Below are 26,680 nucleotides of genomic sequence, written 5' to 3'. Positions count from 1 at the left end.
TGATAGGCTGGTGACTATTGGCTGAATGCAAAATGTCTGAATAACATGTACTAACCCAAATTTCCCCATTGGATATATGTTGTCAGTTAATAATAAAGAGATTATGAAATAATGTTGCATTCAGCCAATCATCACCAATCTGTCAAGTGCATCTTCGCCTCGATAAAAAAAAACTGAGTATAGGTCATTGAGGATAGAAAAGATGTAGGGTTGTTCACCAGGTGGAGCAGTGAAAGGAGAGGAGAGCCACAGGTGGTGGTGAACATTGAAATCTCCTAGAATGGAGGTTTCAGAGAAGGGAGAAATGAATAGGATATATTCCATCAGAAGTAAGATAGTCGAAGAATTTTCAATAGCCAATAGAGTCAGGGATTAAGTAAATAGAACAGATATATTTAGTCAGAAAATGACAGGAAAACCAAAGCCAATGAGTAGAGAGTTCAGAAGAATCAAGTTCAGGAACATGAGAGCAAGATAAGTCGTCACTCACATATACACAACAGCCACCTTTGGCTTTGAAATGAGTGTAGAAAAAGTAGGAGGTTACAGAAAAGGGTTTGCTATCAATTGCCTCAGAGAGCTGAGACTCAGTTAAGAAGAGAAGGTGAGGTTTAGAGAAGAGGTGATGTTCAACAGAGAGAAAGTTAGAGGAATGGCTGTGAATGTTGCAGAAATGAAGAAGTGACTCAGAGTGTTTCCAGGCAGCTTGTTGAGTCGTCACCAGGAGAGGGATGGATGGTGGGGACATTTATGCCCCCCCCCCCCAGGACTCTGAGGCTTGGTTATTAGACACTATTTTTCTTTTTTAATTTTGAAAAGAAAGTGTAGTGTGTAATGTGCATGTAGTTTGGTGTTGATAGTTAGAGGAATATGTATTTGACAGCATGCTGGCATACTGTCTATGTTACTGAAACACTGAAAAAGTTCAACAAGGGGGGATGGTCAGGAGCTTGTCCAGAGGGCTAATGAAGTGGGAGCTCCAGCTCTCCCTGTCATCAGCTTTCCATCCACCTTGGGAGTACTGCCCTGATCAACTGGTGCTACAGTCTACCCTCTATGATTTGTCATCCAGGGGAGAAGGTCTTGGCCATTCTGTTGGACTTGTTCAACAAGGTGATGCCAGCTAGCTGGAGGGGGTGATGCTAGCTAGCGGGTGACTGACCATAATCCTCCCAGTCCCTATGTCAAGGAAGGACCAGTCCATTGTGTCCAATTCCTGCCCAGTCTCTTTGATGTTCTGCATTTGCTAACTGTTTGTGGTGAATGTACATCTTATTTGGTGTTTCGAAAATAGTGGGTTTATCTAAACCCCAGTGTGGATTTAGGCAGATGAGATCCACTGTCGATAATCTTCTTCACCTTGAGTCACCCATTTTCACCACTTATTATGCTTTCAGGCACCATGTAATGGTGTGTTTTGATCTGGGGTAGGCGTATGACACAGATTTGCCGTCATGGCGTTTTGTCCAATCTCCAGTTTTATGGTCTTTGGGGTTGCTTAACCATTTTTATTCAGAACTTCTGTGAGAGAAAGTTTCAGGTGCATATGGGATATGAGCTGTCTCCCCAGTACACTCAGGAGGAGGGAGTGTTTTAAATGTGGCATTATATGCTAGTGCGATTGATGGGATAGTGAAGGTCCTACTGGAAGGAGTGAAGAGCTCTCCTTATGTAGATGACTTCTCTGTCTTATTTGCTGCATCCTGTATGTCAGTGGCAGAGTGCTGACTGCAACTTGCAGTTGACTGGACTTTTACTTAAGCCTCAGACACACAGCTTTAGATTTTCCTCATCAAAGACCATTGCAGTGCAGTTCTTCTGCTTACATGGGGGGATAAGATGCATCTTGATCCAGGTATGTTTTAGATGGCCAAAGGATTGCTAGTAAGGAAGATGTGTGGGACCCTTGTCCCACATTTAAAGCAGCTAAAGGCTCCTGCTTGAAGGTTTTGAACCTTTTAAAGGTTCTGGCCCATGCAAGATGGGGTGCCAACAGATGTACCCTCCTCTTGATTTATCAAGCTTTGGTGTTAATCCAAGCAGGTGTATGGTTGGGAGGTGTATTCCTCAGCTATCCCTGCCCAGTTACACATCTTGGACTCTGTACATCATGCAGGCCCTCTTTTGGCTTCAGGAGCATTTCTCACCCCCCCTTCCCCAAGCCTGCTTGTGGATGCAGGGACAATGTATCTTGAGCTATGGCATCGATTCCATATATTCCTGAGTCCTCAACATATGAATTTGTTTTTCGGTGTGCCCAGCACCAATTCTATGACCTCCATCCATGATTTCCGTGCCTCTTTAGTTATAGGGTAAAGGAAGTCGTGACGTATCTTCGTGTTCCATGTACTCTAGTCTTAGGCATAGGAACATTTGTTATTCCACCTTTGTGTTACCTGAGGTCATATTTTGCCAGCATGTCATGGCTCCTAAGGCTGTGGCATCAGATGTGGCAATTCACACCCAATTTTTTGTTGATGCCACCCTCCATATTGGGTCTATTTTAGTTCTTACTATGGTGGTACCAATCTTAAGTGGCGGTTTGGGTGGGGCACGAACCTCTGTACAGTGGTGCCACGTATTCCATACCCGCTATGTGAACGGCTCTGATATATGTAATAGGCATCACAATAAGATAAACACATAAGAATATAATGGTAACGTGTGTATTATAATATATGAAAGAACAGTAAACTGATTATGCGTAAAATATTTATACGGCAATACAGAAACGTGGCATAATTATTTTACAGTGCTGCTTAAAAAAAAGTAGTCACTTTTATTGGCTGTTACCGTATTTCTGGGGTTGGTAATAATGTCACAATTATGATTATAAGATAATGTGCAGGAATATAAGCAAAAATATGCCAGCTTCTTAGTAAAAAATATATATACATTAAACCCTCGTGAGCGGCAACACTCACACACACCCAGTCCGACCTGGTCATCTGTGAGGGATAGAGGAATAGGCCTGTTTGGGGACACCTCTTAAAAAAAATGCGCCAAGACTTTAACCTCCTGGGTGGTGTGGAAATACAGTCAAATTTACAATATGTACATTATAACGTAAAAGAAAATAACCAAAATGCATCCTAAAATACCACAGACGAGAGAGAGAGAGAGAGAGGGGGGGGGGAAGGCAGACCAGTGGCAGTGTTGAGTGCAGCTTAGTGAGAGATGAAGGAAGGGAGAGAAGGAAGGAGGGAGAGAGTGATTGAATGAAAACAAATCATGGCGCCACAACAACGAGGTCATCTGGCGCCATATGTAAAACAATAATATTTTTAAACATGATTATATATAATAAGAACAAAATAAAGAAATGAAAGCACAAGTTTATAAGTCACTCATAAAAGAAACAAAATTCCCAAGGGTGACGCACATCTCCCCAAGGAGAGAGAGAGAGAGAGAGAGAGAGAGAAGACAGGCAAGGGGCGGTGTTGAGTGCATTGTCAAGCTGAGGGAAAGATGAAGGGAGGGAAGGAAGGAGGGCGAGAGTGATTGAATGAAAAGGCGCCGTAACACCGAGGTCATCTGGCGTCATATGTAAAACAATAATATAATAAAAAACAAAATAAAGAAATGAAAAGCACAAGTTTATAAGACATAAAAGAAACAAAATTCCCTAGGGTGATGTACATCCCCCAGGAGAGAGAGAGAGACAGAGAGAGAGAGAGAGAGAGAGAGAGAGGCATCGCGAGTATGGAAAACGTGGCACCACTGTACAGAGGTTCGTGCCCCACCCAAACCGCCACTTTAGAATGGTACGACCATAGTGGCTTAAAGTCTGATGCTAGGATTGGACTTTGGGTTGTCCCTGATTTTTGCTGGAGTGGCACCTTATTCTCCTCAGCCTCAATTCTTACTACTGAGCTCTCAGCATTTATGATGGCTGTCCAACTTATCCTTACCCATGAGGCAGTTAACTATTTTTAGCAACTTCGGGGCAGCCCTGTCTGCCCTTCAGCATTTTAATTCTCCCCACCCCTTGATCTGGTAAATTTGAGAAAAGAATCTCCTGGGCCATCGTGGCCAGAGTGCTTTGTGTTGCTGGGATCCAGCCCATGTTGGACTGCGGGGAAATTAACGTGCAGATGTGGCAGCAAGGGTAGCAGCAATCCTTGATGCCTCTGTCAGAACTCTTCCCTACAGGGATCACTTACCTGTGATTAAGGCTACCCTGGCCTCCTGGCGCCATGCTTATGATACACTTCCTCTTCCAAGCAAGTTACTGGAGGTGACAGCAATAATTAGTCAGTGGCCTATACAGCCTTTCCCCATTATTGAGAAGTTGCCGTGACCTGCCTGTGGATTGGTCCTACACACCTGAACATTACCATTTCCTGGTGGGAAGATCCCCTCTTTAGTGGGAGAACTATTTGGTCCCATTGACTGTGTAGCACCTCTTGCGTGAGTGCCACCATTGATACCTTTTCAGGTTTAGGGCGGGAGATGGGTCTTTTCTCCTCTGGCGTATGTGTCAGGAGGAGCCACCATCTTGTTTGCTGAGGAAGCAGGCTTCTTCAGTCAGCTTTAGTTTTTATTCTGTCTATCTGTCTGTCTGTAGCCAGACACCATAATCACGTAAGGGGTCGCCGTTTGTTTTGGAGTTAGTTGTTTTACAGGAAGGGGCACTAACCCTCCACCATCCCACATGTTGACATGTAGGGAACACATATGGATTAATTTTATGGTTACCACCCAGCATTGTAAATGGTTTCATGGCCTACAGGAAATCATTAGGCCTGTCACTCAGTGTACAGCCACCTGAAAAGGAAAAAAGTGATAAAGAGTGACTGGAAAATGGGAGAAATTGGAAGAGAGGAGAGTAGACACAGAAAAAGAAGTAGGCAGCAGTACATCAAGTGAGTGGATGATAGTCCTTACCACCTGCCACCCACCGCCTAGTTTTTATTTATGGTTCTAATTGTTGTGTTGTGCATAGTTTTATGGTGTGTCCTTGATGTATTACATGAATTTAAATGTTGTATGACTTTTTATTTGTGTTAGTTATAATATTGTTATGCATAGGAAAGTCACTCCCAGTATGCAATGGTTGAGTTTGTGATATTCAGTTTAGCGCTCTGTGAAAATATACACCCAGTTTTGGGTTAACGATAGCAAAAATCGCTTACTGTATATGATTTTTGAGATAGCCAAGAACAGTGCTCCTGCGCAGATGCGTGCCACCTGCATCTAGCGGCAGCACTGATTACATCATTGTACCGTGCATCACCAATCTGAAGTGGCAAGTGCTTTTGCAGTCATACATGGAGTCATGTAGAGGATGTGTAGAAAATGTTCATATAAAGGTATGCACATTCTCTACGCAGTAATGCAAGGGTGTGTGTGTGTGTGTGTGTGTGTGTGTGTGTGTGTGTGTGTGTGTGTGTGGTCATTGGTGCTGCAGTGTGTGTGATGGTAAGTGAAACTGTGTCAGGTGAATGAGTCATGTTATGAAAATGCTTGAACTGTACATACATTCTTTATAGCTGCAGTAATAGATGAGTTTCTGGTCAAAATATTTGTTAAGTAACATAATTGTATAGGTAAAAAATACGCAGAAAATAACTATGTCAACCATTTTTTCCAAAACAGTTGTGGAGATACTTTAAGAAATAATAGATAAAGTAGCTGAAAAATCACTTGACTCTGAGATGGCCTCTGATTGATCATGATGTCATTGCTTACACTGAGGCAGCATAGTCGACTTTGTTTATGTCTAGCCTGCATCCACTGTGCTTATTTCTGACCTCCAAGAATGGCCAGTGACAAGAGGAATAATTGCTAGTGTTTCATTTCAGTGTGTAAGTGCACAGACAGAAGCACACCAGGGATTTTATTCCTCTGTGTACCAGCCAATAACAATAAATGAAAGCAGTGATGGCTGGCTACATGTCCGAAGTTCCCAGTGCTGGAATGCAGTTGTGAAAATATTATTTTCTTCATCATAAAGGTTCATATACACCTAATCATGTGAAATTCGGTCAAAAAACTGTGCTTAATTTAACTATTAATAGAAAATTAGGATTCAGAGTGAATACGTGCTAACGTTAGCGAGTTTTTCTACATAAGATCACCAGCACGCATTGACAGACTTCTCTTTTGCACAAATAATGATTTAAACTGCAGATAAATGCATTTGTATGTTAAATTGATATTTATACAAAGCAGAAGTTTGCCAGGGCAAGTTGTTGAGCTAAAGGAGAAACTATCTATCTCTCTATCGCCAGACGCCTTAATCACGTAAGGGGTGGCCACAGACAAATCGCCTCCATGTTGCCCTGTTCCCCGCCATTTCACTGCCGTGCTCCCAGCTCACACCCCCCTCTCCCATATACCTCTCCACTCCATCCCTCCATTTCATCCTTGGCCTCTGCCTCCCCTTCCTCCCCTCCACCTCACATACACTCTTCTCATTAGTCTCTCAGTCTCCATCCTCTCCTTATGGCCAACCACCTCATTGTGTTTCTCCTAACGCTTCCCATCACATCCACATCCACACCGCAACGCCCCTTCACTCTCTGATATGTCAGTCTGTCTCTCCATGTGACTCTACATGCTCCTCTTAAATAACTCATTTCCACCGCTCTCACTCTTGACTTGTGTCCCTCCAGCAAGGTCCAAGCTTTACATCCATATGTTAGAGTTGGTATCACAATACTGTCATGTAGCAACTTTTTCACTTCCATGCTCACTTCCTGTTTCTTATCACTGCTTTCGAGGAACCAGCAGCCATTCTACCTTGTTGTACCCTTTCAAGCACTTCACCCTCTAAACTTCCATCCTTACTCATCACACTACCCAAGTACTTAAATGCACTCACATCTTCCATTTCCTTCTCATCCACCCTCACTGTACATTCACTGACTGCACTTCTCTCGAAGACCATAACTTTACTCTTCCCTACGTTAATCTTTAAATTCCATTTCTTACAGTGTGTAGGAGGAGGAAGCTGAAAGTTAATGTAAACAAAAGTAAAGTTATGGTGTTTGAGAGGAATGAAGTCACAGAGTGTGCAGTGAGGTTGGATGGTGAGGATATGGAGAATGTGAGTGCATTCAAGTACTTGGGTAGTGTGATGAGTAAGGATGGAACTTTGGGGGATGAAGTACGTGAAAGGGTACAGCAGGGAAGGAAGGTTGTTGGTACACTGAAAGCAGTGATGAGAAATAGGGAGGTGAGTATGGAAGTTAAGAAGTCACTGCATGATGGTATTGTGATCCCTACCCTGACGTATGGAAGCGAGGCGTGGACCTTGCAAGAGGGGAACAAGTCAAGAGTGAGAGCAGTGGAAATGAGTTACTTGAGAGGAGCATGTGGAGTGACGTGGAGGGACAGGTTGACGAATGAAGAAGTGAAGGAACACTGTGGGGTAGATGTGGATGTAGTTGAGAAGATTAGGAGAAATACACTGAGGTGGTTTGGACATGTGGAGAGAATGGAGAATGAAAGACTGACTAAGAGGGTGTACGTAGGTGAGGTGGAGGAAGGGAGAGGGAGGGGTATACGAGGATGAGGTGGAGGGATGGAGTTGAGAGGTATATGAGGGAGGGGGGTGTGAGTTGGGGGGAGGGTAGTCAAATGGTGGGTGACAGAGTGACTTGGAGGCGTTTTGTCTGCAGCCACCCTTTGCGGGATTAGGGCGTCGGGCTATAGATAGATAGATAGACATTCTCTCTCAAACGTCCAACAAGCCTTGCAGCTCCCCTTCATCTTCACTTAACAACACAGTATCATCTGCAAACAACAGTACAGGGAGTTTCCAAACACGGCCCTCTCTCATTATGGCTGCTTCAACATCCACTGCCCTACCTTGTAGCTCTTTTATAACCCCATTCATATACAGATTGTACAACCATGGAGACATGACACATCCCTGTTTCAATCCAACCTTCAAATAGAAAAATTCACTCAGTTCACTATCCATATGCACTGCAGCCTGAGCACCCTCATACATACTCTTCACGGCATTCAACAGCTTCCCATCTGCTCCCTATATTCTTAATACTTTCCACAGTCCTTGTCTATCCGCCCTGTTATATGCTTTCTCCAAATCCATGAGGGCCACATACAACTTCTTGCCCTTCTCTAGAAACTTTTCCACTAAAGATCTAAGAATGAATATCTGATCTACACAACCTCATCCCTTCCTAAAACCTCCCTGTTCTTCTCCAACTAATTCCTCTGTTATTTCCCTAACTCTGTCAGTAAGTATCCTACCATATACTTTTCCTGTTACACAAAGAAGACAAATGCCCCTTTGATTACCACATACTTCTTTTTCCCCATTTGCTTTGTACAGGGGAATAATTATACCTGACTTCCAATCATCTGGGACTCTACCTTCCTCCCAGGCCAATCTGCACATCTTCCACATCCATTCTACTACTATCTCTCCCCCATGCTTCAGCATTTCACCACACACTCCATCAGTTCGTGGGGCTTTCCCCCTTTTAACATTCTTCATTACTTCCACAACTTTCATCCTACTGATTTCTTTCTCTCTTCTCACATCCCTCCACCTAGCCATTCTCCAGCCACTTATACTTGCCTTACTGTCATTCTCTATGTTCAGCAGTTTGTTAAAGTGCTCTCTCCATCCACTCACTTTTTCTCCCTTCTCCACCAGTAATCTGCCATTTTTATCTTTCACTCCCCAGCTAACTTCTTTGGCACCCTGTCTAACTCTCTTTTCCTCTTTCCAGAACATTTTCTTACAGTTCCTCCACTTTACACTCAAATTCCTTCCAAATTCCACATCCACTCTCTTCTTTTCTTACTCTCTTTTACTAATCTTTTCACCTTTCTCTTCCTCTCTACATACAGCTTTCGCTTCTGTCTCTCAACTTCATCCATGCCCCTGTTTCTCATCCACTCATTATATGCTTTCTTCGTTTGTGCCACAGCCTCTCAGACCTCTCTCACTTCTTCATTCCACCATGCTGTTCCGTGCACTCCCTTTCGTCTTCTCTTCACCCCACACACCACCTCACATGCTGCACAGATTTCTTCTGTGAATATCTTGCACACACCTTCCACGTCCCCAATCTGCTCCAATCCATAATAAAGTACTTTTTTTAATATAGGAAACCATATCGTACATCTGGAAGTTACGTTGCTGACCGTTAGGCTTGTGTACGATAATTTCCCAGATATTCCTCTCATCATTGAGCGTTTTCTTTTTGTTTAATAATCTCCATGGGAAAAAATCGTTAATTTTAGAGAAAACACTTTTTACAACCCAGTTTTTTCACTCAGAATTACCATTTATTGTGTTTCCAGTGATTTAATAAGAAAACAATCGTAAAACCATGCATTACTTATAAACTAGATTTTTTTTTGGTAAAAATTAACCAGGGCGTATCAAAAGTGTGATATGTTGCACCGAATAGGGTTAAGTGAAAAGTAGGAATTAATTCATAAGGTTAATAAGGACATCACTAAATAAAAGACCTTTAAATGAGGACGGCCTGTACAGTAAACTCGCACTTATCCGGCCTAGTGCAATAACTGGTGCTGCTGGCTCAGCTCTAGTAAAGCAACATCCAGCGCCGAAACGACATAACTGGCGGTTCTGTGCAATATCTGAGGTTGAGGTTTCTCAACCGGCTCGTAAACAGTAGCCACCCAGCACTGTATTACTGAACTGTATCATTACAATAATCCCTCACTTATCTGGACGTGCAGTATCTGGACCTGTTCATTATCCAGGTACTGGCCTTTGGCTCTGTTAAGCTATTATCCGAATTTACTTGCAATTATCTGGACATAAAGGTCCCTGAGAACTTTGGCCGGCCAGCTGACATGTTCAAACAATCGGTATCATGGCTGTTGGGCTCTAGCCGGTCACAGGAAATAGGCCATAACCCACAACCTGAGCTAAAATGTCCATCCGCCCCTGTACTGAACAGTTAAAGTCGCGTGCTAGCCTGTTCACTCCCTACAAACCTCCAGCACCCTAGTAGTACCACAAGTGGTGTCAAAACGGCTGTATGCAGCCCCACCGAATGTCCAAAGTCACTTGGCCACTGGGATTATTCTTTCCCAACTGCCACCATGTGTGTATCTCAGACCACAAGCCACAAGTCAGGTGAATACGCCTGTCCACCTCCACACCGAACGTCCAAGGTCGCCTGTTCACCGGGAGTTGTGTTTCCCAACGGCCATTGCATGTGTAAGACAGACCACAAGCCACAAGTCAGGTGAAAGTGCCTGTCCACCTTGTGACAAAAGGGTGAAAATCCTGCCCACAGTCTTGCTCTTCCCCCCATCCCATCTCTCCTCCCCCCTCCCCCATGCTCCCACCTTGCAAGCCCTGCCTCCTGGCTCCTCCCTAACTCCCTCAGTCCCTTCCTTTCTTCAACTGAAAGCACTGACTCGTGAGTTTTTAAAGTTTTTGGCGATGTATTTTAATACTATTGGTCGTATCATAATTCCGTGAAATCCATGAGAAAGCTTATGAAATTCTGCATCTAGACATACCGGTATGCTTGACTCTTGCAAGTTGTGGGCAAAATTTTACATTAGGATGATGGGAAGTTATATGAAGGTAAGTTTTACTCTTGAACACCATTTATTCTCACTGCAGCTTTGTTATTTTACTTATCAGTTTTTTGTGTTGCTATTAGCATATCTTGTAGTACAAGCACCAGCAAAGATGATGGTATACCATTTATACCAGTGTAACTATTTTCCGGTGGCATATTTGGCCGTGGATTTGTGTGTGTATTTACCTATTTGTATTTACCTATTTGTAGTATACAGGAATTGAGCAATGCTCGTGTTGTCCTGTCTCCATATCCACATTTATCAAGTCTACCTTTACACACATGAATGTTTTTCTCATGCACCACCTCTTTGTCTAAGTCGTTCCAAATATTTAAGTATTTACCTAATATACCTAATTGTGATATACACGGAATGTACTATGCTCGTGGGTTTCCGTCGCTGTTTCTCAATAAGTCGAATTTAACTTTAAACTCGTTTAAGTTTTTAGACTGGACGATCTCTTTGTCCAGGCTATTCCATAAGTCTATACTTCTGTAAGGAAAGCTATATTTCTTGATATCCTTCAAGCAGCTTGACTTTTTCAATTTCATTCCATGTCCTCTTGTTGCTCTCTTATCCCATACAAACAGATCTTCTTTGTCAATTTTATCTACTCCCACCATGGTCCTGAACACCGCAATCATGTCTCCCCTCTTTCTCCTTTCCTCTAACGAAGGCAAATCCAGTTTTTCCAGCCTCTCTCTGTATGACAGGTCTGTCAGACTGGGGACCATCTTGGTTGCTGTTCTTTGTATTCTCTCAATCTTGTTTATATCTTTCTTTTTGTGTGGGGACCACACTACCGCTGCATATTCTAACCTGGGGCGGATCATGGCCACTATCAATTTTTTCATCATTTCCTCATCCATATAATGAAATGCTACTCTTATGTTAGTCAAGAGTTTATAAGTCTCTCCAACTATCTTGTTAATGTGCTTTTCTGGTGACAAACTATCTTGGACCAGCACTCCCAAATCTTTCTCTTCTCTCCTTTTTGTGATTAATTCATTACCCAAAAAATAATTCAGTGATGGTCTCCTGGTACTTTTACCCATTTCCAATATTTTACATTTCTTTACATTAAATTTCATTTCCCACGTCCGGCTCCAATTGTGTATCCTATCCAAATCCTCCTGCAGTATTTTACAATCCTCCTCAACCTCTGTCTTCCTCAAGATCTTTACATCATCAGCAAACAGACTTGCATAACTGTTCACTCTATCTACCATATCATTTACGTAAATCAGGAACATTACTGGCGCCAACACTGAGCCTTGAGGGACTCCACTTGTTACTTCCCTCCATCCAGACATCTTTTCCTTTATTACTGTCCTCATTTGTCTGTCTCTCAAAAAGTCTCTCATCCATTCCAGAAGTTTCCCCTTTAGTCCTCCTATATATTCTAGTTTCCACATTAGTCTCTTATGAGGTACCTTGTCAAAGGCCTTCTCTAAGTCTAAGTACGCACAATCCACCCAACCATCTCTTTCCTGTACCACATCAATCGCTCTTGAGTAAAAGCTCAACAAGTCAGAAACACATGACCTTCCACTTCTGAATCCAAACTGACATTCAGCCAAAATATTCATCTCTTCCAGATATTTTATCCATCTGTCTTTCAGGATTCTCTCACACAATTTTGCGACCATGCTGGTTAGAGACACTGGTCTATAATTCAGGGGTTCTTCCCTGTTTCCTCCCTTGTAAATTTGTACCACATTTGCCCTCTTCCATTCTTTTGGCACTTTCCCCTCTTCCAGTGAGCATATAATTAAGCTGTGAATTTTATCCGCCAGTTGTTCTCTGCATTCCTTCAGTACCCAATTAGAAATTCCATCAGGTCCTGGGGCTTTCCTTACATCTTGAGTTTCCAGTAATTTATACACTTCCTGTACCTCCACTTTTATATCTTTCATCACCGGGACATTTCTAATCACTCCCTCCCCTTCCACAAGCTCCTTTTCTTTAGTGAAAACTGACTGGAAACGTTTGTTCATTATTTCTGCTTGCATTGCCGCATCCTTAAAGACCTCTCCTTCTACTTTCAGCTTGGTGATTCCTTCCTTTTGTTTCAGTTTGCCATTAACAAATCTATAAAACAGTTTGGGTTCATCCTTGCATTTGTCAATTATACCTTTTTCAAAATTCCTTTCTTCTTCTCTACGTATTCTTGTGTATTCATTTCTTGTTCTTTTATATTCTTCCTTTGTTCTGTCGTTACCTCTCTTTCTCCAATTATTCCACGCCTTATCTCTCTCTTTTTTTGCTATCATACACCTTCTATTAAACCACTCCTTTTTCCTGTTTTCTTTCCCTCTTACTCTTGGTACAAATTTTTCCACTCCCAAATTATAGAGGTCTAGAAAGATGACCCACTTCCTCTGTATCTCTCTTGTTTCTCTGAATTTTCTCCAATCCGCATTTTCAAAAAAGTTTCTCAATCCTGTAAAATTTGCTTTCCCAAAGTTGTATCTTCCCTGTCTATGAAGCTCGTCTCTTGGCTCGACGTTTCCTATTAACATCTGGAACTCAATGACCACGTGATCACTTTTTCCCAAAGGACAGAGATATTCCAATGATTCTATTACATCGGGTTCTTTGGTGAACAGTAAATCTAACCTTGCTGGTGTGTCCTCACCTCGAAACCGTGTCTCTTCTTTGACCCATTGCGTCATCACATTATTCATTATTATATTTAATAACATAGTGCCCCACGAATCCTCGCCGCCTCCCGAGTACCATTCCTCCCAGTTCACCTCTTTACAATTAAAGTCACCCACCAAAATTATATTATTGCTTTTCTCAATTATTTTTTGGAAGTAGCTAGCCATATCTGACAACATCTCATGGTATTCGTCATCCTTCCATGCTCTCGTCTTTGGGGGAATATACACTACCGCCATATCTCTCTTAACATTCTCTCCAGTTTCTAATTTCATATATATCACTTCAGCCCTGCCTTCTCCCATTTCCACAGTATCTACATTAATGTTGTTCTTCACTGCTATCATCACTCCTCCTCCCTTTTTTTCTTTTCTGTCTTTTCTCCACAGTTCGTATTTACCATCTCCCAAATGAACATCAATATCTTCTCTTAATTTGGTCCCTACAAAGCACATGACATCAGGTTCATGTTCTCTTAAGAAATCATTAATTTCGATCCTTGTCGATATGAAACCATCAACATTAGTATATATCACCTTCAAATTATTTTTGACATTATTAATACCCTCTTCTCTCCTACTCTCTGTCTGTACCACTTCCTCAACTTCTGATCTTTCACAACCATCCCCCTTAGTTTCCTTCACTTCTATTTCCTTAAATACCATTTCCTTACTTTCATATCCAATACTCTCCAAAAAAAAGTATTACATTCTTCCTCTGTCCTCTTATCATTTTTTTCCTTTACTTCTTCCTTTAATGATTTTAAAACTTCTCTTTCTTCTTCATTCAGATCTTTTCTTATTATAATATTTTCCATCCCCGCCTCTTTGCTTAATTTCCGGGTCACTTTAAGTATCTCATTTATTACACTTTCTGATGTAAACTTGACTCTCATTGGTCTTGTTTCCCCTTTCTTGTAAGGCCCTATCCTCCTTACTTCCTCAATTTCTTTTACCCACTTGTCTCCTTCGGGGTCAATCTTGCCTAATATTCCTCTCAGCATGTTCGTGTCTGTCTCGAGTCTTACAAACCTAACCTTTTCTTCCTCTTCCCTGTTTCCAAATACTACCACACATCTGTTCCTTTCTACAGTTTCTCTCACTATTTTCTCTTTTTTCTTCAGTATTTTCACTACATTTTCTTCCATTTCTTTCTTGTTCATTTCCCTTTCTTCCTGGATGATCTCTCTTAAGCTAGCCACTTCTTTCTGTTCTTCTACGTGTGCCCACTTTGCCTTATGTTCTTCTAATACATTACTCACCTTCTCCTTTTTATTAGTACTCTTTTCTAGTTTCCTCCTCAGTTCAACATTTTCCCGCTTCAAATTCCTAATTTCTTCATTGGCTGTTTCATTGGACTGGATTAGACTCTGTATGGTGGTTTCCGTATTTACTGACACATCCTTTATCACTAGATTCTCTACTTTCTTTTCGAGTTCACTAATCCTCATAATTAATGTTTTAACCAGGTCCATGACATTGGTATTAGCATCAAATCCTTGAAATTCCAGTCCCTCATTGTTTATATTTTCGGCCATGTTTGATGTTGGTTAACCCCTTAACCGCGGGGCGTCACTTTCGTGACGCTTGGGAGCAAGGGATCATACCGCGGGGCGTCGCTTTTGTGATTCTGTGTTATTTTGAATTCACCCGGGCTTCCAAGTGGGGGCTTGTATCATCTATCAGTACTGCCAATGTCCAACACTAGTCAGCACTCCTTATCTCATCTGTACTCCCATCCATTGTTGACAATTTAGCCATTTCTCCCCGTTCTTGACTCCTCTCCCTACCCCCCCTCCATTACACTATCCTCTCGCCTGCCCGGCCATGCTACGCTAAGTAAATCTTCCCTGGAATTTTTCACTGATTTCATCCATTGAAATCAGCCCTATGCCCTATTCTTATACCAAATAATATATACAAGAAAGAAATAAGGTAAGTGAGAGTGCCATACACCTGGAATTGGCTAATTATCACCTGACAACACCTCATGTGCACTCGTTCGCTAATTTTCGCTGTTTTTTTCCCCTTGAAATATGCCATATAATCTATTTTCATAATAAATATACATATAAGGAGGAAAGGGAGAAGCCTAAGTGATATTTACATTCACCTGGAACTACCTAATTTATAATGTATTGTCTAGATTTCCTGCCAATCATTTCAGTGAAATACATAGCTGTTTCAAGAGCTACGTTGGTAGTACTGAATAACCCCCTAAGTAGGCCTCAACCCGGGCCGGCCCTCCTTGATCAGTTCTCTCTCATCTTCCGAAGAGGAGGTACGGCTCATCCTCTTGCTGACTTCAGGGCCTTTTTTCACCCCCATGCAATGGGCCCTGTGACCTTTACCCCCTACTAAACCTCGTGTGGAAAGAGGTAAAGGGCTGACAATTGATAAAAGAGTGACTACAATCTTTCTATTGAGTAAAACAGTGCAAGTGGAATTGTAAATAATGTGTAAATAATGTGTAAACAGCAAGTGAAAGTAATGACTGTAAATATACGTGAACAATGGAAAACAGTTTTATAAGTTACTTCAAGTGACAGTGCATAACACAGTGTAAATAAAATAGAAATGTAAATAACGTAAATAAAATAGAGAACGTAAATAGAAATGTAAATGAGTAGTATTAACCCTTTAAACGCGGATCGTCGCATTTGTGACGGTCGGCCCAAAGGACAGAACGGCGAATTGTCGCGTTTGCGATTTGAGTAAATTTTGAATAACCGCGGGCAAGCAGGCTCCAGCTGGTATTGTGTATCAGTACCACCACCCTCTAGCTACAACTAGCATACTTTACCTTTGTACTACTGACCTCAGTTGTTGCCAAATATCGCGTTTTCCCCCCGTCCCCCCCCCCACCACGGCCAGGCCAGCCTGGCTGTGATACATGGCAGTGCTCTGAGCGCTCAGAACTGTAAATCTACGATCTCCTCTCACAAGCAGTTTATGCTACTAGGAAACGCTTGTTTCCCTAGTTGTAACACTAGCTTTTTTTTCTCACGGTTTGCCCCTGTTTAGCGTCAGTTTACTGCAGGCTTTCAAAGTGAGATTATGGCGAGTTCTAGCTCTTCCCAGTCAGTGCAAGCGGCCGACAGGAACGAGAATAAAGTGGCAGACGTAAGGCAGAATAAAAAGTGCGCCGTGGTGATCTTTTGGGAAGTAATATGATTGAAAATAATGTAATATACATGTTTTATCTGTGAAAATGGAAATGTTTGTTGAGTGACGGGAAAACCGCCGCCACAGTGCATGTTGGCCGTACGCTCCGTTGATTTTAGCTTTATTTTCAGTGCTTATTGTACAAATACGGATTCCTAACTACCTTTACGTTGTAGTATAAAGTTTACTGTGACAGAATGAGGCTGTGGTAGAGGGGAAACTGGGTTGCTGGAGGTGTGAAAATGAAGATTTGGTTACCCAACTTTGCAAGTCTCCACAAGTCCTTGGGTAGTCCACAAAGGCTCAACACCTGTCTCTGGAGAAAGCTGAATGTAAGTACTATCTGCCATACCAAGTATAATGTTCTAGGGTTAATCTCTGATTTTTGGCAAATATTTTCCTACAGGTACTCAGACCCCGCTACAACCCCGCCACTCGGGGGGGATCGACTGTACACAGCCGCGTTTAAGGGGTTATAAGAATACGAGTATATACCCTAGGAGTAATGAAAGTGAAAGTTTCACTATAGCATGTCTGAATACTATGAGTTATGAGAGTGAAGATGAAAGTGACAATCACTCTCAATGCCAGTATACAGGACGAGAAAGTGAATGCTACGTATTTTACTGAAAGAAATTGAATCCCTACAGTGACAATAAACTAATACTACTGAAGGAAACTTATGGATAAAGACTGTAGATATATATAAGTGTTATATAGTAATAGAAATATAAAGTGTGAGGGGTTTTATGAATAATAAATGACAGAGTACCAAGAGCGAACTAGCGCAAGTGCGGCGGTCAGACGCGCTCATAATTTTCATTGCTTTCACAGTGTTTTTTTTTTTGGAGTATGGATCCCAAACTACTTGAAAATCATAGAGTAGTGTTTATAGTGTTAATGTCTGGCTGTGTTAATCATATTACTGGTTGTCGGGAAGTGTAAAGTGGAGACTTCGTTACCCAACTTCAGAGGTCTTCACAAGTCCTACGGTAACTGACGAAGGCTCAACAAACATTCCAGGAGAAAGCTGAAGGTATGTGCCATAAGCATATATAATTTTAATATTCTAGGACTAATAACTGATTTTTGGCAAATATTTTTTGAGAGTCTGTCGGAGCCCGAATAACCCCGCGGCACACGCAAAACATCGGTAAACATGCCCGCAGTGTAGGGGTTAAATACCAAAACAGCTGTTACCAAAAAAAAACTACAAACATTCATGTACAATCTAGTCAATAAATCTTTACATTTTTGGTAGTCTATTAACTTTCATTATTTTGAATTTAAAGCAAGACCTTAGGAGACAGGACAGACAAAATTCCTGAAACTACTTAAGGTTAGCAGCGATGGCTGGGACGTCTGCTCTCTCCGTCTCCGTGTGTGTGTGTGTCCCGGGAGCAGATATCACTCATGTCACAGAAAGATTACTGATTTTCCAACTGTCTTCAGGTTTTTTTTGTGGATATTTGTTGTTTATGCGTTGTTTCCTTGCTGTTTACCATTAATATAGATATACTGTATGATAATTTTAGAAAAGAATCCAGAAAATAGAAGTTAGATATTGGATTATTTTTTTTATTTATTTATATATTTTTTTTTACAGATGGCACCTTTGGAGTTCCTCTATGGAGCTTCGTTATAAAAATATGAGATGCTCCATGGAGGAACTCCATAATTGCCACATACCCAAAATTCATTTTTTTGTCCCCCATTTTCACGGTTTCAGTTTTGGTATGTTCAGCATTACTCCATGGAGCCACTCACATGCTGTGTACGTCAGTACTATGGCATAATCGTCATCCTTTGCATACCATGATATCCATTTGCTTGGATTGGTAGCTTAATCTAGAGAGAACAGACAGGAGTAGCTATCAGCGGAATACCCGGTTGGGTCAGGTCAGGCATTGTTCTGCTGGTAACATGTAATCTAGTACTATCTGTCATGTCGGATCATAGGCGACTAATCTGGCAGCCTCGCTGACCTAGGCCAGTGAGGAGATCAGACACCCTGCAGGACTAAAAACAAGACCTGTCAAAGTGTGTGTAAGTTACTTCAGTCAACAGCCTTCTAGCAGGGTGGGTGGAGTTCGTTAGCCTTGGTTGGCAGTCCACCAAGAAGAATGAAAACTCTGAATCAGACCTGGATAACACTTGTCAGGGATCCCATTCCCCTGTCCATATGCTAGTGGTGAGCCCTCCCCAGACTTGGGAGGTCCCCAGGAAAACTTAAATCTCACATAACTTAAGAAGAGGAAGAGGGATCAGGGTCAGCTTGGGTTGCCTGATCCTGACCCAATTTTGCAGGGGGATTTCTACTTGGGTGCCAGCCTGACAGGGCTCCAAAAGCCCTGTCAGGCTGACTCCAGTTATGATTTTTTTTTTTTATTATTAGAATAAGGAAAAAGGAGCCAGAGGCTAGGAGCCCACAAGATTGTTTCCTCCAAGAAAAAAATAAAAACAATATCAAAGAGGCAAATTCAAGATCCATTCACTTCGAGATGCCTGGACACGCTGCGTTTGAAAGATTGGAGGTCATAGGCAGTAGGAAATAAAGATAGGAAGACAGTTCCAGAGTTGACCTGTTGCTTACGTGAAGGAATGAGAGTAATGGTTAATTCTTGCATTAGAGAGTTGGACAGAAAAGGGATGAGAGGTTGCTGCTGAATGGGTGCTATGCACCCGCCGTAGTCGTGGAGGGATGCAAGCAGTTAAGTTCAAAGGAGCAGTGACCATTGAAGTAGTGATAGAACAAGATATAAAGGTGCAGTAGTGTGGCAGAGACAGAGGTTGAAGGGAGCCAGTAAGAGAAGGAGAGTTAATTAAATGATTTTTTTTTTTTTTTTTTTTTTTTTTTTTTTTTTAAATGTATTGTAGCATCTGTGGCTTAGTGGGTTAGAACACTCTGCTCTGACTGAAGGGTCGGAGGTTTGTGTCCACCCTACGGTCATTGGTAGACATCAGGAAGGGCATCCAGTCACTAAGTGCTGCACACTCCAAACCTAAGTCCTCTGCCCAGGGCCAACACCTTTGCCCTTATCAATAAAAGGGAACATGGCGTTTGGGGAAAAAAAAAAAGAAAAAAGAAAAGAAGAAAAAAAAAAAGCCTTTGACACCACCTTGTTGGGAAGAGCTGTATGTAGGGAACCTCCCCATACATGAGAATTGTACTCTATGCAGGGACGAATAGGACCTCTGTATAAAGTCAGCAACTGAGCAGGGGTAGAGAAGGCACGGGGTCGGCTTAGCACACGTAACCTCTTGGAAATGGATTTTACAAGAAAGGTAATATGACCTTTCCAAGATAAATCCTGAGAGAATGAAACCCTAAGTTTGTTCAAAGCTGACGATGTATTGAGTTGGCTATCGTTAAAAATTAGAGGATATTGCTGCGGAAGAAGTTGATGGGTTGAATGATGTAAGAACTGAATTTTTGATGCATTAAAAACATTAAGATTACTTTTACCCCAATCAGAGGTATGATCCAGGTCAGACATTAGGTGTGCCACAGCCTCATCCCTTGTTTGTTGAAGCAACTGCCGTGATGGACACTGCGAGAAGCAGGTAAAGCCAACGGGGACCCAAGCAGCTGGATGATGGGGGTGGGGACGATGCCCTAGCCCCAATCCTGCTGTTGACTTTCATTGTGGTGGCACAGGAGACACATGAACCCGTAGAACCACACGCAAGCTTAATCTTTGGGTCCACTGTAAGTGGGAATATGGATCTTTCTAAACCTTCTGAAGGATAATCAGCTGCCTTAGTGGTCATGAATATTGGGGTGATTGGGGGTTGGAATAGCTGCACTGTCCGAAGTAAGGCGGGCTTGGCATGGCAAGATCAGTAGTGATGGTTAAGTATACTACTGGTCTGATTGTGAAGATGGCAGCCAGCTTAGAGGTGTTGTTGTGGCAGTTGTTGCTCACTTTGTCTCCTGTGTTTATAGGGTTGCTCCTTTTGATGAGTGTATAATGCGGAGTGCTTCAACCTAAGGTTGAAGCACTCCTTGGGTTGCATCTCACTTATTGCAGTGTACACTCCAACTGAGATGAGTGATCTTGATGAGAAGGAGCTGTTCTGCGCTAAACTTGACTCATTTGTGGGAATGTGACCCTCAGGGAGTTACATCCTTGGTCCTGAGTGCCTTCAGTGCGGTTACTGGTAGGGAGGGCTTCAGGGAATGCATAGGTCCCCGTGGCCGTGGAACCAGAAATTCCAGTAGTTCTTACCTTCTGGATCTCAGAAAGCCCCATAAATTGAGAAATTCTGGATCCTGGTTCCAGCAGCTAAATCTTCACTGCTGGACTTGGTATTCTGATACTGGAGGGGTTGCAAAGGAGATTGACCACATTCTTGTTAGTGCATGCTGGAGGATCCTTCAGAATTACAGGGTTTTCAGGAGTTCAGAGTTCTTTGGTACTGGCCACAGACTTGTTGCCACTCTAAGGCTGCAAATCAAAACTGAGAGCTCAAGATTCCACCAAAAACAGTTCCATCTTGAGAAACTCGGGAATGAAGAGTGTTCTTATGAGTATAAATTTGCAGTCTCGGATCTGTGTGCAATGCTCAGTCCTGTTGAGGAAAGACAAGGGAACTGTACTTTCTTTTTATTGATTTGGAGAAGGCCTTTGACAGAGTCTCTAGAGAGAGGTGATGAAGTGGACAATGAGAAATCATGGGATCGAGGAGTGGCTGGTTTGGGTGGTTATGGCCATGTATGTGGGTGCTTGCACCCAGATAAGGGTGAATGGAGATTTGAGTGATGAGTTTCCCTTGAATTTTGGTGTGCATCAGGATTCAGTCATAAGCTCTTCTTGTTTATCATGGTACTTGAATCACTTTCACATGACTTCAGAAATGGACTCCCATGGGAGATGTATGTTGATGATTTGGTGCTGATTGCAGAGAATGAAAGGGAGGCAGAGGAAAGATTTAGGAAGTGAAGGGATGGTATAGGGCACAAGAGCTTAAGAGTAAATGCAGATAAAAGTGATGGTATCTAGGGCTGGTTGCACTACTGTCAAAGAAAAGGGAGCGTGGCTATGTGCGATTTGCCACAAGGGCATGGGAAGTAATTTCATCTTGTGCTGTGTTTGTGATAAATGGGAGTATAAGAAATATAATGGTATTAGAGGTAGATTGCAAGTTAATCCTGATTTTATGCATGCGGTGTGTTGGGAGAGCATGTGGAGATTGTCTGTGGTGAAAGGATTGATCTTAGCGAGTCTAGAGTGTGTGGAAGAGTTATGTAACTTGGGTGACATGTTATTTGCTGGAGGTGGGGTTGTGTGGTTATGGTGAGGAATGGCTGAAAGAAGTTCAGGGAGCTGTTGCCTCTCCTGACATTGAGAGGGCTCTCCCTCCATGCTAAGGGATCATTGTGAGTGGTATGTGTTAGGACTGTAATGCTGTATGGTAGTGATACCTGGGCAGTAAAGGAAGAGGATATTCGCTGGCTCAAACATACAGAAATGTCAGTGTGTAGGTGGATCTGCAGTGCGTTCTTCAATGCAAGGCCTGGGGGTGCTAGGTTTATGATTGAAGAGTTAAGAGGAAGGATGGAACTGGAGTGTATTGGTGTTACGATGAGGAGAGGTAGGTTGAGATGGTTTGAGCATGTGGAGAGGATGAGGGATGCCAGTTGGGTGCAGAAAGAGAGAAGTGTGAACAATGGGGGTAGGGTTGTGAGAAGCAGACCAAAAAAGACCTGGGTCAGGGATAAGAGACTGAATATGGACGCTGGCAAAGATTAAGCAGCATGGAGAGCTGCCATTAGGTGACCAAGGCCAACACATGCAAATGTGTTGGAGCATTTATAAACAAAACAGATGCTACCATCATCATCATCATCCTTGCCTGTTTTCACACCTAGGGGTAGGTGATTTTTTTTTTTTTTTTTTTTTTTTTTTTTTTTTTTTTTAAAATGCAAGAAAGAAGGTACCAATGGCCAGGAGCCCGCAAACCATTCCTTCCAAGAAAAAACAATACAAAAGAGAGCCAACTTCAAGATCCGTTCATTTCGAGCTGCCTGGACACACAGCGTTTGAAAGACTGGAGATCGTAGGAAGTAGGTAATACAGACAGAGGGAGACAGTTCCACAGTTGACCTGTTGCATAAATGAAGAACTGGGAGTAACAGTTAACTCTTGCATTAGAGAGTTGGACAGAAAAGGGATGAAGGTTTGTTGCCAGACGGGTGCTACACACTCAACATACAGGTGGAGGGATGCAAGCAAATGGTTCAGAGGAGCAGTGACCATGGAAGTAGTGATAGAAAAGAGATAAAGATGCAACAGTGCGCGAAGAGACAGAGGGTGAAGGGAGCCAGTAAGAGGAGGAGAGTTGATAGGACGAAAAGCCTTTGACTCCACCCTATTGAGAAGAGCTGTATGTGGGGAGCCTCCCCACACATGAGAGTTGTACTCTAAACAGGGGTGAATAAAACCCATGTATAAAGTCAACAGTTGTGCAGGGGTAAAGAAGGTACGGAGTCGGCTTAGCACACCGAATCTCTTGGAAGCAGATTTTACAAGAGATGCAATATGATCTTTCCAAGATAAGTCCCGAGTGAATGAAACCCCAAGCATGTTCAAGGATGATGCAGGGTTAAGCTGGATATTATTAAACATTAGCGGGTACTCGTGTGGAAGACTGTGTCGGGTTTATAGGCGTAAAAACTGAGTTTTTGATGCATTAAAAACAAGATTATTTTTACCCCAGTCAGAGATACGAGCCAAGTCAGACATTAGGTGTGCCATAGCCACATCCCTTGTTTGTTGAAGTAACTACTGAGATGGACGTTGTGGGAACCGAATGGAAAGGTGAAGGATGGAATCATCAGCATATGAGTGGATAGGGTTAGATTTACAGCTTAGAAGGCTATTGATGAATAGAAGGAAGAGAGTTCATGATAGGACAGAGCCCTGAGGAACACCACTGTTGATAGATCTAGGAGAAGAGCAATGGCCGTCTACCACAGCGGCTCCAGAATGACCAGAAAGGAAGCTAGAGATGAAGGCTCAGACAGAAGGATAGAAACCGTAAGAGGGTAGTTTGGAATTTAAAGATTTATGCCAGACTCGATCAAAAGCCTTTGAGATGTCAAGTGCAATGGCAAAGCTTTTGCCAAAGTCCTGAAAGGAGGATGACCTGGAGTCTGAAAGGTAGGTGAGAAGATCTCCAGTGGAGCGCCCCTAACGGAATCCATACTGACGATCAGAAAGAAGGTTGTGATAGGAAAAATGCTTTAAAATTTTTCTGTTAAGAATAGACTCAAAAACTTCTGAGACACAGGATGTTAAAGCAGTTGGACAATAGTTAGAGGGTTGGGAATGGTCACCCTTCTTTGGGACTGGCTGAATGAAAGCAAACTTCCAGCAAGAAGTAAAGGTACAAGTTGACAGACAAAGCAGGGTGTACGCACTGAAGCACAGCTCTTTGAGGACAACAGGAGGGACTCCGTCAGGCCTATATGCCTTGTTAGTATTGAGACCAGTGATGGCAGAAAATACATCAGCTGAAGAAATTTTGATGTCAGCCATGAGGAAGTCTGAGGAGGGAAGTGATGGAGGAACAGCACCGGAATCGTCTAAGGTGGAATTGGAGGAGAAAGTCTGAGCGAAGAGATCTGCTTTATTAGTAGAAGAAATAGCTACAGAGCCATCAGAATAGAAAAGGGGAGGGAAAGATGATGAGGTAAAGTTGGTAGAAAGGTTTTTGGCAAGGTGCCAGAAGGAGTGGGAAGAATTCGAGTTGGAGAGTTGAGAGCATTTAGTAAGGATGAAATTATTTTAACAGAGCAAAGAACAGCCTTAGCACGATTCTGAGCAGAAACATAAACAAGATGTGATTCAGGGGTGGATTGGCTCCGGTACCTTTAATAGGCTCTCTCCTTGTTGCGGACAGCATTAGAACAAGGGTGACTAAACCAAGGCTTTCTTGTAGTAGTCAGAGGATATGAGAAGGGAATGTAGGATCCAGAAAAAAGGAACGAGGATCTGTGAAAAGGGAGAAAGAGTGATATCAACAGCATGCTCAGGGCATAGAGCCTCATATTCATTTGCACGTCGTTCAGTCCTCCGTATCAAATATCTGATCTCACAAACTTCGTCAGTATCTCTCCAGGTTTAAGGCAGAAGCTGGGTTTTAACCTTCTCTATACTCTTTGTGTTGTTGGAGTAGGCTTTGTCATCCAGCTGTAGTTTTAACAAGTGCTCGTGGGCCCTTCAGGCCCCTCGCACTTGCTCCTGTGGAGGGCTCTTGTGCTGCTATAATATATTTTAGCTATAGCTATGGACAAAAAATTCTACGGGGATCCTATGCTGGGCACCGGGAGTGGTGTTTTTTGGTCAAAATGTGATCGCTCATTAAATATAGTAAAAGTTTTTCAGTCATGATGGGACCAAGTTTTTTCACATCAGCGAATTTTTTGTGATTTTTATGTCAATTTTGGTGCGGTTTGAATGTGTAGTTTCGGCTGCCCACAATACACACACACATAGACACATGGCAAGTGCTGTAGTATATTAGATATGTGTGGTTTCATAAGAGGTATTTGACATTTGTATTGGAAGTTCAGTGTGTGAAGTTTTGTATCTTTCTGTATGGCAGCATTGACTTTGATTACTGTCTCCAGCCAGTCAGACCAGTCTCACTGTCTCATTTCTATTTATTTGATGTCTTTGATGACAGGATGAGGGGCCAGCACCCAGCACATCTGCCCTACCTTCCCGGTTGCAAGTCCTGCGCGGTGGCCTCAACTTTGTCCGTGGTGGCATCCAACAGGCAGGGAAGAAGGATGGCAAGAAAGAGAAGGGGAAGGATGCAGAAGGTTCAGAGGAAGAGTCAGAAGTTGAACTGGGTCCCAGGCCCATGTTTGGGGGACAAGCTGATTCAAGGTTAGTGTGACTTTTGGCAAGTGAATTAGGACAACGCAGCTTGAATTAGGCACAGAGTGGATGAAACAGGGAGTGAGTAACTATCAGTGAAAAGGCGGGAGACAGGGCGATATGGAGGCGATTTATTTGTGGCCACTTCTTGCTGGATTAAGGTGCTTGGCAATAGATAGATAGGTAGTAGGTGTCATGTATTTGGGTGTGGCAGCTGTGAATGGCTGGCATGGAGTTTTATTGCCTATTTTAACATGTGGGTGTGAGACTACAGTGTGTCATGAAAGGCTGGTATGAAGTTTTAGTGCCTATTTTAACGTATGGGTGTGAGACTATGGTGTGTCATGAGAATGAGAAGGCAGTAGTAAGAGAAAGTGGAGATGGAACTGTTGAGAAATGTGTGGAGTGCAGGGATTGGATAGAATAATGTGATTCATGAAAGATGTGTAGTAAGAAAGTCTGTAAACACCAGGGTCAAAAAGACTGTACTGAGATGTTATGGTCGTGTGGAGAGAATTTTTTTTTTTTTTTTTTTTTTTTTTTTTTTTACAAAAATGTCTTTTTTAATCCTTTTTTTTATTTCATGTCTTTTTTAAAATTATATTTAATGTTATTTTTTATTCCAACACTCTTACCCCTATGTATGTCAGTTTGACATGCAATTACTCATAGATATTATACAAAGAAAAATTAGGCAAGCTTTTAGTTTCATTTCCAAACATAAAAAAGTGAAAATACGGTATCAGATTAAATTAGGTACTGTAGCTTTACATTTTTATGTATGGAAATTAAAATAAAGAGAGAATTTTTTCCTCACTTGGACTGGTATACTCGAAACTTAGAATTAGACTGAGAATGGAGAAGGCTGGGAAACTGGTATTTCTTCACAAAATTTTGAACAAAGATTATAATTTGGATGAGTCAGTTGACTGGAGATTTTTCTGTAGGCCTATTTGGTTGTTGAGTGATTCCCCCCTCCCCCCCCTAAAATACAGTATTAAGATATCTCTCAGTAACTGTTCTCAGTATAGTATAAATTTACTCGATTAATTAAATGTGTTGCATTCCATTATAATGTACACCAGTATTTTTTTCTGTTAACAAGGCTAGAAAGGATTTCATCAAAACAAATTAGCTATAGTTTACTGAAAGGATTAATAAATTTGTCCCTGTACGTACTCTGATATACCTTAAATATGTTTTTGTTTAGAACATTTAATTAAAATTTTCATCTCACCTTACCAGTACTGTTTTTAACCCTGGTAGTAGGAATCCTATCTATCTATCTATCTATAGCCCGACGCCCTAATCCCGCAAAGGGTGGCCGCAGACAAAACGCCTCCAAGTCACTCTGTCACCCACCATTTGACTCCCCTCCCCCCAACTCACCCCCCCCTCCCTCATATACCTCTC

The 26,680-nt window shown here is 42.2% G+C and overlaps 1 protein-coding gene across 1 annotated transcript in view; it reads left to right on the top strand.

The window, feature by feature from the left end:
- The window catches only part of sip1 (septin interacting protein 1), a 75,558-nt gene that overhangs the window by 36,064 nt on the left and 12,814 nt on the right, over positions 1 to 26,680 (top strand). The window contains exon 3 of the mRNA XM_080277976.1: positions 25,071 to 25,276. Within this exon, the coding sequence (XP_080134102.1) occupies positions 25,071 to 25,276 (206 nt within the window). The remainder of the gene's footprint in view (positions 1 to 25,070; positions 25,277 to 26,680) is intronic.

Source organism: Coenobita brevimanus, chromosome 71 (assembly GCF_032717465.1).
Source record: "Coenobita brevimanus isolate Jiangsu-jjx chromosome 71, ASM3271746v2, whole genome shotgun sequence".
Lineage (NCBI taxonomy): Eukaryota > Metazoa > Arthropoda > Malacostraca > Decapoda > Coenobitidae > Coenobita > Coenobita brevimanus.
This window is presented reverse-complemented; position numbering and strand designations above follow the sequence as displayed.